Below are 14,103 nucleotides of genomic sequence, written 5' to 3' on the forward strand. Positions count from 1 at the left end.
GATGACCAAAAGGGCAAGGATGAAGGACTTGCCAGAGAAAAAAGGACTACTAGATTTACTAGACCGAAATATAAATAAATGGAAATGGAGAAAGAAAATGGAATCTTCTCAGTAAACATAAAAGGACTGAATTCCCCAATTAAAAGAAATAAGATTTTTAGGAAATTAGGGAAATTGAATTTGGATATAATCTGTTTGCAAGAAACGCATATAAAAGAACAGCATCATAAATTATTGGAATATCCAAAAATTGGGAAACTTTATTATGCATCAGTGGAACAGAAAAAAAGAAGAGTCGCTATATATATTAAAGAGACAATAAATTCTAAAATGGTATATTCAGATAAAGAAGGAAGAATTTTAATGGTAGAAATTTATCTGCATCAAAAGCAAATATTATTAGTGGCAATTTATGCACCAAATAATAATCAAGAAATTTTTTACAAAAACCTACATAGAAAAATAATAGAAATGGAGTATCAAAATATTTGCCTACTAGGAGATTTCAGTGCAATAATAGATGGAAAAATTGACTATAAAAGTAACAAAACAGGGAAAAGTGGAAGAGGAAGATTACCTAAGACTTTTTTTGATATGGCGGAGGAAATTGGAATTCAAGATGTTTGGAGAGAAGTTAATCCACAAAAATTGCAATATACTTTTTATTCAAATAGCCAAAAATCCTGGTCAAGGATTGATATGATTTGGATGACTGCTGATGTGAGAATGAACGTTCAGAACATTGAAACAGAAACAGGCATATGGGCAGATCATAATCCTTTGAAAATGACCTGGAAGGGAATACAAAAAGGGGCGGGTACAATTCGCTCAAAGGAAGCAGCGGCCGGACGAAGCTGCGAACGATTTCATCGCAGGAGTGCGGCATGCCGCCCGTAGCTGCAGCTTCCCGGATTTGGAAGACCGAATCCGGGACCAAGTGGTCATAGGCCTGAGGGACGAACGTCTCCAAAAGAAGATCATATCTAAACCAGCTTAGCCGAAGTCTCCAGAGAGATAATGGCTTACGAGGACAACCACTGAAAAAAATCAGCCCCGACCACACCTGAGAACCACGCAACCGTATACCAGGACGAAGCGACCTTCAGCGATGACAACGAGTCCGTAGACCTAACTGACGGAGACGCACTACAACGCCGGATGGAGAGGCGGCAAACCCGAAGAAACGACACCACAGATCGACAAAAAACAAGAAGCCTCCTGCCACCACGAAGAGACCAACGCACCAACTGTGCCAGCTGCAGGGGCAACCATGCCCGGGGCAGCTGCCGATTCCACAACGCAAAGTGCCACAATTGTGGGAAAACCGGCCACATCAAGCCCGTCTGCCGAAGCCGCCCCCGCGACAACTTACACAAACTGGAGGCCAACCCCCAGGTATGAGCACCCTCCAAGACAACAGGGAAAAGATTCCGGGGAGTTTAGTGGAGGTGGTGGAGGGGGTACATTGCCTAAGCCCCAAAGTAAAAATTAAGACTAAGATTCAGGGACATGGAGGTTGACTCTGGGTCAGCAGTATCCCTAATTTCCTTAAGGACGTACCAGGAAATCTGCCGCCGATGTAAAAGGAAAATCCCCTTAGAGAAACCCCATGTTCAGCTAGCGGATTATCAAAAAAACCCCATCCAGCTGAAGGGGAAGGCCAAAGTTTGGGTCGAGTACAAAAAGTTTAAGGGGCCCCTAGAAGTCCTAATAACTCAAGGGGACCGCACCAATCTAATAGGGCTGAACTGGTTCAGCCCCTTGGGCATCGCCATCACCGGGGTAAACTCCTTACAGGCAGCAAGCCTCGAAGCCGTCTGCAACAAATATGCAGACGTCTTCGATGGCTCGCTAGGGAAATATACAGGCCCCCCCATCTCCTTAAAACTAAACCCGACCGTCCAACCTGTTAGGATTAGGGCCAGGAGGGTTCCATTCGCCCTCAAGAAAAAAATTGAGGATGAACTGGAATGCCTCGTGAAACTAGGGGTGCTGGAACCTAGAGAAGGGGGAAGCTGGGAAACCCCGATAGTAACCCCCATTAAACCTAACGGGGAAATAAGACTATGCGCTGACTACAAAGCCACCCTAAACCTAGCTCTAAGTCCCCACACTTACCCGGTTCCAGTGGTGAGAGACGTCCTCGCCTCCATCCGCTCCGGCACCATCTTCGCGAAACTCGACCTCACGCAGGCGTACTTGCAATTGCCTGTAACCAATGAAACCGCGCACAGACAATCGTCACGCACTGCAGGGCTTTCAAAGTAAAAAGGTTACAGTTTGGCATTTCGGCAGCCCCGGGGATATTCCAAGGCATAATGGAGAAAACCTTGAAGGGAATTCCCGGGGTCTGCCCATACTTTGACGATGTACTCATCGCTGGAGAAACAGAAGCCAGCCTAGCGGACAGGCTGTCAGCTGTCCTGGACCGGCTCAGAACAGCCGGTCTCAAAAAGGGAGAAATGCTCCATCGCAGTCACTTCTATGGAATTTTTGGGTTATAAGATAGATGCCAAGGGCATCCATCCTACAAGCGAAAAACTAGAAGCCATTCAAACAGCCCCCAGCCCCAAAAACAAACAAGAACTCCAAGCATTTTTAGGGCTATTAAACTTCTATCACGCATTCCTACCCCACAAGGCTACAATTGCGGAGCCTCTCCACAGACTATTAGATAAGGGCACTCCGTGGTCCTGGACCAGGACACACGAAAACAGTTTCCAATCACTAAAATGTATTATCTGCAACAGCTCGACGGTCACCCTCTTTAAGGAAGAGGTCCCCATATGCATCGCTTGTGATGCTTCCCCTTACGGAATAGGAGCAGTATTAAGCCACCTATATCAGGACGGCACACAAAGACCAATTGCTTTTTATTCCCGTACACTATCTAAAGCTGAAAGGAACTACGTGCAGATAGGGAGGCTCTAGCCATCGTAGCAGGCGTAAAAAAGTTTCACGATTATTTATACGGCAGACCCTTCACGATCTTCACCAATCACAAGCCGCTCTTAGGCATATTCACTTGGGACAAGACAACCCCCCAAATTTTATCCCCAAGAATTCTGCGCTGGTCAACCTTTTTGTCAGCGTACTCGTACAAGCTAATACACAAACCAGGAAGGGAACTAGGACACGCGGATTGCCTCAGCAGGCTTCCCATTCAAACAAGAGACGCAGACCCAGCTCCCGCAGGGAACATATTGGCAATATCAGAGTTACCGGAGTGTCCACTCTCCGCTAAAATCATAGCCAAAAACACCGCTAAGGACAAAATCCTTAGCAGGGTCCTGCGTTGGGTGACCACAGGATGGCCGGCCAAGTGCCCGGAACTGGACTTCCAACCCTTTTTTAACAGACAACTAGAATTGTCATCCCATTTAGGATGCCTCCTATGGGGAAACAGGGTGGTAATACCCAAGAAAAACATACCACAAACTCTTGACACACTACACGAAGGACATCCCGGGATGGCTAAAATGAAATCCCTAGTGAGAAGCTATGTATGGTGGCCCGGAATTGATAAAGATATAGAAAACCACGTGGGGGGTGCTACCCTTGCCAATCAACAAGAGGTGAACCGCCCCACGCCCCAGTACACAAATGGGAGACCACTAGGAATCCATGGTCCCGCATCCATTTAGATTTTGCAGGACCAATTCGTGGACAAAGTTTCTTAGTAATCGTAGACAGCTATTCAAAATGGCTCGAGGTAATTCCCCTTAAGAAAACCACATCAAACTCCACCATACAAGCACTCAGGAGGGTTTTTGCCACTCATGGCCTCCCAGACGTCATAGTTTCCCATAATGGACCACAATTCACTTCTCGTGAATTTCAGATGTTCGCTATGAGGAACTCTATTAGGCTGGTCACATCAGCGCCCTTCCACCCATCGACGAACGGGATGGCAGAAATTATGGTTCGTTCAACCAAAGAAGCGTTAAAAAAGTTTGTAAAAGGGGACTGGCACCACCGACTCAGCCAATTCCTCATGGCCCAACATACCACACCATGCACCACAACCGGCAAAACACCAGCGGAACTCAGGTGGGGCAGGAGGCTGATAACATGTCTGGACAGACTGCACCCCGATAATAACATCACTGAACCAGAACTACCCCCCCCCACCATGCACATTTACACCAGGACAACTCGTCTGGGCCAGGACCTATGCCAGCAGCAACAAATGGGTCCAAGGAGTCGTCATACATCAAACAGGACCCATCTCCTACTTAATACACACCACTTCCGAAGGGAACCTACGTCGGCACTTAGACCAGCTCCGGCCCAGGAAACCAGAAAACACGTCACACCAACAAGCCCACCCCACAACCAATGATACAACTCCACCCTCCGAGCACATACTACCAGCACTACCGCAGGAGGAAGGGGAGCCAGAAAATGAAACACCCCCACGACGTTCCGGCTGTACCAGGAAAGCACCTGCCTACCTCCAAGATTACGAATGGGCGGGTAGCAACAATCAACAACAGGAGGGAGGAGGCAATCCAGGGTAAGGGTAAGGGGTGTAATATATGTGTATGTATTAATGTAAATAATTATTACTATTGTTAACACGTTAAGTATGAGGTAAATCGTCTGACAGAAGAACACGCGGTAATTTTGACAGCTGTCAAAATTCCCCGCCAGAGCACAAGCGCAACCGACTGACAGCTCGCGGCTGTCAAAACAACGCAGAGCCTCCCAGCCACGAGGAAGAAGAACTGTCAAGAAGCGGCCAAGACGATTGGAGGAGAGAGGCGCGGCGCGAAAAGACTGAACCCTGATTGGTCCGGCCAGCCGGCAGCTGGCTATAAAAGCCGAGCTAGTTTGTACCTTTTTTGCCTTGCTCTAAATAAATCCTGTTAGCCAGCCAGCTGTCACTGTGTGGTCCTTCAGCCACTTCAAGAAGCATTACTAAAAGATTGGTGTTAACAGGAGATGGAATGGATTATTTTGATTTCCAGAGAGGAGGACTTGAAACAGCAGGTAGGAATGGCAGGGCAATAAATCTCAATTAAACATTAGAGAAAAAAATTCATAGCAGTGAAAGCTGTTTGACAATGGATCAAACTGCTTAGACTGGATGAATTTAAGCCGAGACTGAACAGATGTAAGTGCATCTGGCACGCTACATTCTGGATCAAAGAAATAGATTAGGTGGCCTCCAAAGTCCTTTTGAATTCCACAATTTAGAGAAATTAGTGTAATTGGTTTTTCTTTTTTTAAAAAATACTTCAATAGAAAATAACTCCTTTTTTCAAAACAGACAAAATAATAATAATAAAAAAAACCAAGAAGGCATCTATACATCCTATACAGCCCTACACCAGAAAGGCTCTTGCTTGTGCATCTCTCAGAAACCTTTGATTCAACTAAAACACCATTATGGTTAATTATCCATTGTTCTAACTCAGCAGAGTAAATCTTCGGTTCACCCATTACTTGAAATTTCAAGACCTAAGTGAGTCTTGCCTGCCATTTGCCCACAAATTGTTCTCAACATTATTCAGTGCCATTTAAATAAGCAACCTTTATTAGTCACTGTTGAGGTAGCTATGTAAGGGAGGCAGACAAATAGAATCTATTCTTTGTTTGAACTAGGCTGTTCAGATGCTGCCTAGCTTTATTTTTTTATTTTTATTTTTTGTCAAAGGAGCTGTTGCTCATCAATTTCCCTATTCCACAGTCAATGAATCAGTGAATGCTCTGATTTTGAAACAGAGTCTTCCTTCAAAACCTGGGTAAAAGTGTTTGAATCTTTCAGGGAACTTGTTGAGATCACTGTAATAATGTGCTACTCTAATCTGACCTGATTCATCCAGGATGCTTGTGGGTGGAGACAAATTGCACTGAGTGTTGAGGAACACTGAGAAACACTTTCCATGAGAGAGATTGCTGTGCTGAAATAGGAAGAATTGTAGCCTCATACCCACGAGCCCAAAATTAAATATTCTTTATAAATGAACAGTTGACGTTGCAGTCAAAACTTTGCCCAATAACTACAGCTCTTTCAAACTACAGTGTGAGCCAAACTACTAACTACAGTAGCCAAAAGTAATTATTAATATATACATCACCTTCTAGTATACAGGGCTGTGTTAATAATCCAATTATTCCCAAATCTCTAACCACAGCACAAAGATGGCCCAGGACTATTTTTAAAGGACAGGTTCTTGTGATTTTACCTTCAGCTCATCTCCAGCCCATAGCAGAAACTGCTTAAAGCATTGTTTAGCTGTTCTAGTTTTAAAGTTGTGTTTTCTCTCTTTTCCTATTTTCACAGCGGACATGATTTATGATGCTTCCTCAGTTAATAATGCAGTAGGGGCTGAGATCTGGCCAGTTTCTATAAGGTGTTTCAGAATCGCCATCCCCCACTTGGGTCACCAGGCACTTTCCTCCGTGGCCAATTCATTTGGTCTACACAGGAAAGATCAGGCATCTGGCTTCTGTAAAGGGATCTACCTTTGTACCTTTTCATACATCTTATACTTTTGGTACCAGTGTTAGTGCTCTTTCAAAGTACCCAGAACATCAATGTAAACTGGGAAACAGCCAGATACCATGAGTTGCTGATTCTGTCTCCAAGACTGCATTACAGGTTTTCTGCTACTTCTGTTGACAAGGATATCTCTCTGTGTGTGGCAGCACTTTTTACTCTCCCCCCCCCCCATTACTGGAGATGGGAGTGCCATTTGTCCTATTCCTGTAGCCTTTCTATATCTTATTAACTGCTTCGGGATGCTGCAGGCAATGTGGCCAGATTCTTTTGTTACTCATTGTCACAGTCAAGAGCAGACCTGGAACCAGAGATTCTGCTCATGAAAGATTTATTTATTGAACAGACTAACTCAGACTAGAGTGACATCAGGTGGCGTACAGCAAAAAGCAAACAACAAAACCCCCCACCCCATAACATCAAAAAAGCTACCCAACATATAAAACATAAACTGATGCAATAATTAAACAACTGAAAGGGGACTCCATGCAAACCAGATCCAAACACCTAGAGAAAAAGCCAGGTCTTAATGGCTTTTTAAAAGTCAAGCAGGGGTGGTGACTGTAGCGTATTGGGAGTAGTGGGTGGGTGGAAGGGATTGGTCCAGAGCACAGGGCAAAAGGCACACACTTCTGAGTTCCCATAAGTTGGAAAGATTTAAAAGAAGAAATCTAGAGCATGGCCTTCCTGGGGGCATATAGCTCTAATTGGGGTCCCAGTTTGTATTTTACTATTGTTTTTTCACTATTGTTCATTCTGTATGCCTACCTTATTCTGTACACCGCCCCGAGTCCCTCGGGAGAAGGGCGGTTTATAAAAACAAATAAATAAATAAATAAATAAATAAATAAATAAATAAATGAGTGGAGAGGGAGGTTAATCTTGGGTGAAGAAGACAATGCTGCAATGAAATCATGTACAAACCCATAATTGTACAATCTGTAAAACTTTGTAAATGGGAATGTAAGATAATATAACATCTGTATCTCTGCTCTGAGAGTTTAAGATAGTGTCTCTCTGCCTTGGCAACTTTAAGATGTGTGGACTTCAACTCCCAGAATTCCTATCCAGATGCATCTTAAAGTTGCCAAGGCTGAGAAACATTGGTTTAAGAAAATAGTTTGCATGATTGTGCGTTGAACTTTGGGCTTCATCTCATCTTATTTCTTAACTTATCCTTTGGATTTTCTGCCTAATAGCTTGTTGCTTAGATAGTTGCCTTGCCTGTTGGGCCACAAGGACTGTACCATCTTTTCTCAGATATAATGGGATAGACTTTTTCAGAAGGGGTTGTTACCTCACCTAGCTTGTGGAAGAGACTGAAACTACTTATCTATAGCCTGTGACAGATTTATAGTCTGGTAATTTACTCTTTGGCTGACAGCCAGCCATGCTGGCACAGAAAAAAAGCTCATTACCAGCTGCACCATTCACAACAAAATGCAGAGTAAGTATCTGCAAACCACAGAATAAGTACAAGCAATTACACATACACACTTCTGTCCATGCAGATCACCACAGAATTCCAGTTGAAAATATTCTAATATGTCACAGGTACAGAAAAAAATGCATCACTCATTAATCCTTCCTTCTCTTGCTCAATCTTGCCAAAAAAGGGAAGGCAGGAAGGCAGGAAGGCAGGAAGGCAGGAAGGAAGGAAGGAAGGAAGGAAGGAAGGAAGGAAGGAAGGAAGGAAGGAAGATCAAACGTGTGTGTGTGTGTGGGGGGGGAAATGTGTATTATATGTATAACATCTTTAATATATAAGTTAACAAGTCAGTCGATGAGGTAAACCGATTTGACAGAACAGCACGCGGGAACTTTGACAGCTGTCAAAGTTCCTCGCAAGGCGCAGGCGCGACCACTGACAGCTCGCGGCTGTCAAAACACCGAGCCATGCGGAAGCCGGAGCTGTCAAACACAGACAACGCGGATTGGTCGAGAGAGACGCGGCGCCAAAACAAACAACCCTGATTGGTTCTCACTGACAGCCGCCGGCTATAAAAAGCCGGCAAGTTATTCTGTTCTTGTCTTGCTCTAAATAAATCTTTTAGTTAACTAGCCTGTCGTCCCGAGTGGTCCTTTGGCTACTTCAAAATGGGAGAATTAGAAATGGAAGATGACATTGTTTGGAATTCTTTTCAACTTCCAGGAATGAATCAGGATGATTTCCTAATAAATACTAGATCAAGGGCAAACTTTGTAGGTACCACTTGGTTGCTTGGTGATTGGTATGTAAGGAAACTGGTATCATGTTTTTCCCAAATGAAACTGTTCTTACTGTATGTATACATTAAATAGATGAAGAGAAAATTTGCTTCTTGGTATGTTCCCTGACATAGCCCTTCTAGCAGCTTGCTTCTTAGTGTCCATTTTTTTCAAAGTATAAAGGGTGTTGAGCAGTGCTACTTCATTTATGATCTGCTGCTGGGCCTCCCACAAGCATTCACAATGACATTTCTTTTTGTGTTTTTATAATCTAGTTTATCTGTAACAAGCTTGCTCACTTGCCACTGAAAGCCACTTGTAGCACAATCACAAGATAGAACTATAGTCTTCATGGTTGGGTTCTAACCTTTTTCAAACTAATTGGCTATTATATACCAGAAACAGGATGCTTGACTACATCAAACTGATCTGATTGATCACATTAATCTAGCCTTATAATATGATTGTTGCTTATGGAAAGGATGTTATGCAGAGCAAGCTTTAGGTCTTAGTGGAACTACAGATTTAATAAGGAAAAATTAAAATTAAGATGCAAGTAAACAAAAAGAGAAAGGGGAAAAAAACCCCTAAGAAAGTGATTTCCCACCTTATCACGACAAGTATAAATAATTCCACTATCTTTTCACCTCTTCTTAATTAACAGATATAAAATTCTTCATCACATAACTCAACTCTTAATTATAGGCAAATCCAGCAAATAACATCTCTTTCAGTCCAGGTATTAGCAAAGTCCAAACAGAGCCCTAAAATAATAATTCATCATTCCATATCTTAACTGTTAACTGTAAGTAAATCCAGGCATAAAGTGGTCCCAGTATCCTAGTACAAACAAAAGGCTGAACTATAACTTGAGAAAGAGGGAAAATATCTCCTTCAGAGAGAGCAAGCTCACAAAGGACCTTTACGGTATTTTAAGTGAAAAGACAATTAGGTACTAAATCAATTTAGATGCTGTCATAAAGGATATATAAAGTGACTGCAAGGAAAATAACGTTAACTATAAGCAATTCCAATACAAAACATTTTTCCACTTCAGATATCAACAAGTCCAAAAAGAACCATCCAAAATAACACATTACTTTTTAATCCTGATTGAATGAACCAGTTTTGTGTTCCTTCCTTTTGAGTAAAATTGCTCTTTAATTCATTCAGATAATTGTTGATCTTCGTCTCAAATTTCCTCCAAACTTTAAAACTGTATATATCCAGCAAGAAGAAATTATTCTAAATATTCTTTGGGATTGGCATTCTTATTTCCTTAATTCATAAAACATAATCTGATTTTTTTGGTATGTTAATGACAAACTCACAGATAGATTTTGTTGGAAATCCTTTTCTATAACAGCTTTATAGAATAGACTGTTCCTAAGAAGAGTCAACACAGCTGACATCAATGATTCAAGAACCCAATGCAATTCCTCAAAAATGTGTCTGAATGCCATTATAAGTTATCTTGTTATGTCTCCAATATTAAAATATTTTTTCTTCCCAACAAAAATATGTTTATTCTTTATAATTAATTTTAAAGTCTGAATGCTCCAAATCAAATATCCAAATGTTTACACAGCCCTTAATTTGTTTAAAACTTTCTACAGCCTATAGCCAAAACCTCGCCTTTCTTTTTGCTGTTTATTTTGAATTCTTAGAATTTATAAAGAAAGTTTCATTTTCTTATATTAAGGACTGGTGTTTTAGCTTTGTCATTTTGAAGGTGTCTCTCTCTTTAAAGTAGCCAGAGGCAATTTCCAAAAGTGATTAGCAAAGGAAGTACATATGAAGTCCTTTGAAGGCTCCAATTGCAGCTGGCGCAAGTATGGCAAATTCCTTCGGCTATGTGGTCTCCCAGCCTCCAGTGACTGCTGCCTTGCAGTCTCCTTGTGAGAAACAAGTACTCAATATGGAGTACAGCCTGGGCAATCTCACATCCTTTCTTTGTCCAGAGAGTATCGAAGGAACTGATCTGTTTGTCAGTTCCCTGTTCTTAGCCACAATTTTGAGCCCCATCTTTCCAGAGTTATCTTCAGTCCACCATTCTTCACAAAGTCATTATTCATAAGTTACCAGTGGATAGGAAGGAAAGGTTCAGTTTTACATTTTTTTTCTATCTAAAGGGGGAAAGTACTACAAGGATTATCAATTTCACTTGACTTTTAAAGGCTTTTATTTCATTGTTGCATTGTGTCAGACCCCCAAACCCCTTGCCTATTCTCTTTTGTCTTCTATTCTTTTGAGGTCTGCCATTCTGTTGGGGGAGGGGGTGCATGGGGGAATATGTTGGTAACTTTCACTTCCATCTTTCTTTGTCTGGCCTCCTCCCTCCGAGTATGGAATGTGTCTCCTTATCTAGGAAACAGTTGCAAGGAAACGAAAGCTGGAGAAGACCTTGAGATGTTTGCCTACCTTACCAGTCAGCCAGCCATCAAGCCACCTGTGGATTGGCTGGAGTTCATAGCTGAATTTGTACAAAGATGGGATCCCCCTCCCTGTCGCAGTCTCTCACCCTGGAAGAAGTGACCAGTAACCACAGGGAAGGGGGTTGTTCCTGCCACATAGCACAGTAGCAAACTGACACAAAAGCATTTGCCACAATGAATTGAAATGTAGGTGAATCAGCATGGAGTGCACCACCCAAAGTATCAAATGCCACTTTTTACGTACAGCAGGAAAAGACAGAAGGAAGTGGCCTTTCAAGTGGCTTGGGAATGGACAACAAAATAAGTCTTTATTATTGCTAAATAACCATTAGCTATTATTTTTCTTCAACACTGGATAACAAATATACGGCCCAAATTATTCACTGAGTCAAAGATATGATGTTACCTTCATTCTATGAATGAGATTTCTATAGACAAAGATTGTGCATGGACAATTACTGTGAAATATGTTTTTCTTTATTTAAATTGTTATGTGAAATATCTCACATATTGTATTTGCATCCATATATGCATGAGAAGGTCTTATATGTACAATTTATCTTGTTGTCATTGCATTTTTATATTTTTCGTTATTTTTTTCAGCATTTTTCTTCATTTTACTTCATTAAATAAAACAATGAGCATGTGTTTGTGTGTGTTTGTGTGTATATTAATTATAGCAATAGCACTTGAATACATCACTCCACAGTGCTTTACTGCCCTCTCTGAGCGGTTTCCAGAGTCAGTATATTGCCCCCAATAATCTGGCTCCTCATTTTACCAACTTTGGAAGGATGGAAGGCTGAGGCAACCTTGAGCTGATCAGGATCAAACTACCTGCGGTTGGTACAGTCAGCCTGCAGTACTGCATTCTAATCACTGTGTCACCTTGGCTCATACCTCTCCAAAACTTTCTATGTTTGCATCATTGTACATGGACTAGCATATATCCATGTCCATGGACTGACAACACTTTTTGTTCTCGCAATTTCTCTCTTTTCTTTGAGGTCCTCATCAAGTCTGTCCAGCCACAATATTCTGATTTTTGCCTTCCTCTGTTCCACTGAGTCTTCCTTCCTATATTTAGTTGTGATCCAGTCCTCATTCAGTCTCTCTATGTAACCAAACCACTCTAATGTACTTCATAATAGAAGAAATAGAAGTACTTGTATGCAATTAAAAGAAATGAAATAGTCTCGGATTTATTTTCTTTTTATGTATTTTCATAATTATGGTGAAAGAACAACAATTACCCTAACAAGAACATTTAAAAAAATGTAAAAGCAAAGAATAAGTACTGTAAGCTTTTTCTATCCAACATGGCAGAGTTCCCTTCCTTCTTAGAAAAATGACGAATACTTGAACGTGAATAATAATTTTTCACTATATAGCATTATTAAAGGCAACCTTAATCTGTGAACAGTTTCTATTGTCCCATTCTGAACTGTTTAGGGGCAAGATTTTAAGATTAATGTCACACTATCAATGTGTTACATGCTATTCAGGATCCTTAACTAAGCCATAATCCACAATCACTCCCACTTAGAGACTGATGTCTGCTAGACAGTATGTCTTTCCATCTGCGTTCTTTTCCGTAATAGCAGCTGCATCTAACTAACAAGTGCATCATGAACTCTTTCTCATGGAGCGATTCAAAAACAAAACAAGTGCCAAAACACAAAGTGCAAGAAATCTGGGCCAGATACTCCATTGGGAATAAAGTTCGGTAGCTGCGTTCCAGAAGATTTTTCAAAGTCTAGATCAACTTTAGTTTTAGCTCCCCCTATTGAAATTTGAGAAACACTGATACTTTCTGCTGTATTTCATTTATTCCCAAAGCACAGAATCACTAGAAGATCTTTAAAAGGATTCACTTCTAATTACCCTGAGTTATACCAAAACGAAGCTGCAGAAGCAGCCCTTATCCCATTTTTCCTAAGAAGCTGTGACTGAAGGTAGCATCATGTTTCCTTAAACCTTAGAACTATTGCAGTTGCCAGGAAACACAGCAACACCTGTCTTTCTGGAGTAAAAGATGCAGTTACCAGGGCAACAACATCCTGTCTTTCTGAATACCATCCTGTAATGTGGAAGCTGCGGTTTCCATAGTAATCTTTTTGACCTAATTAATTCTTATTTGTGTGAACTAATTGTATTTTAATATTGATTTTCGTTGGCTCACTGTTTCCAAAAGCCTTTTCCTTCAAGCCACCTCTTCTCCGGCTCAAGATGCAGCTTCCCCACTCACAGACTCAGGGCGTAAGAGAGCTGCAGAAGCGGCAAGCAAAGCAGGTGTTTGGGAAGTAGTTACCCGGGCAACAGAACCAGGGCGTTCCGGAGGTGGTTGCTATGGAGAACTGGATGCTGACGAAGGCTTGGGAGACTGAGAAGACAAATTGCCCTCATCATTATCTCCAGGCTTGTCAATCATACATATTCACTTATTTACCTCCGAGAGGCAAACAGCACTAGGAGCAAAGAGCAAAAGGAGAACGCGTGTGCTCAAGGCAGAAACGGTGCCCAGTGTTAAACTTCACGCCAGGAGAGACAGTCACCATCCAGGATGGCAACCATCACCTGCAACCGGTTTACAGAGGAATATCAGCTCTTTGAAGAGCTGGGGAAGTAAGTTTGAGAGAGATCTGGGGGGGAAACAACAACAAATGTGTTTAATCTAATAGGAAATGTTGGGTTGTGCAGAAATGGGGGTGGTTAGAAACCTTGATCAGAATAAGTGCAGCTTATCTCAAGGCAAAAGACAAGGCAATGGAGTGAACAACAATCACAAACTCATAGGAAAGCAGGGAAATGCATGCACTAAAGAGAGCAGAAAGAGTGCACGAGGAGTGGGGGAAAAAATTAGGGAGCTGGCAAACATTACCAGCCTGCTGTTAAAATTAAGGCAGTAGAAATAAGCATGGGAAGATTACAACTGCTTGCTGACACTGTTCACTT

General features: G+C 41.8%; 1 protein-coding gene across 1 annotated transcript in view; it reads left to right on the forward strand.

Moving 5' to 3' along the window:
• Window positions 1–13,711: 13,711 nt before the first annotated feature.
• Window positions 13,712–14,103, forward strand: part of CAMK2A (calcium/calmodulin dependent protein kinase II alpha) — a gene marked incomplete at its 5' end in the record, with an annotated part of 163,740 nt that continues 163,348 nt past the window's right edge. Inside the window, one exon of the mRNA XM_083351103.1 lies at window positions 13,712–13,773. Within this exon, the coding sequence (XP_083207229.1) occupies window positions 13,712–13,773 (62 nt within the window). The remainder of the gene's footprint in view (window positions 13,774–14,103) is intronic.

The sequence above is a fragment of the Vipera ursinii genome (genome assembly GCF_947247035.1).
Source record: "Vipera ursinii genome assembly, chromosome: 2".
Classification (NCBI taxonomy): Eukaryota; Metazoa; Chordata; class Lepidosauria; order Squamata; family Viperidae; genus Vipera; species Vipera ursinii.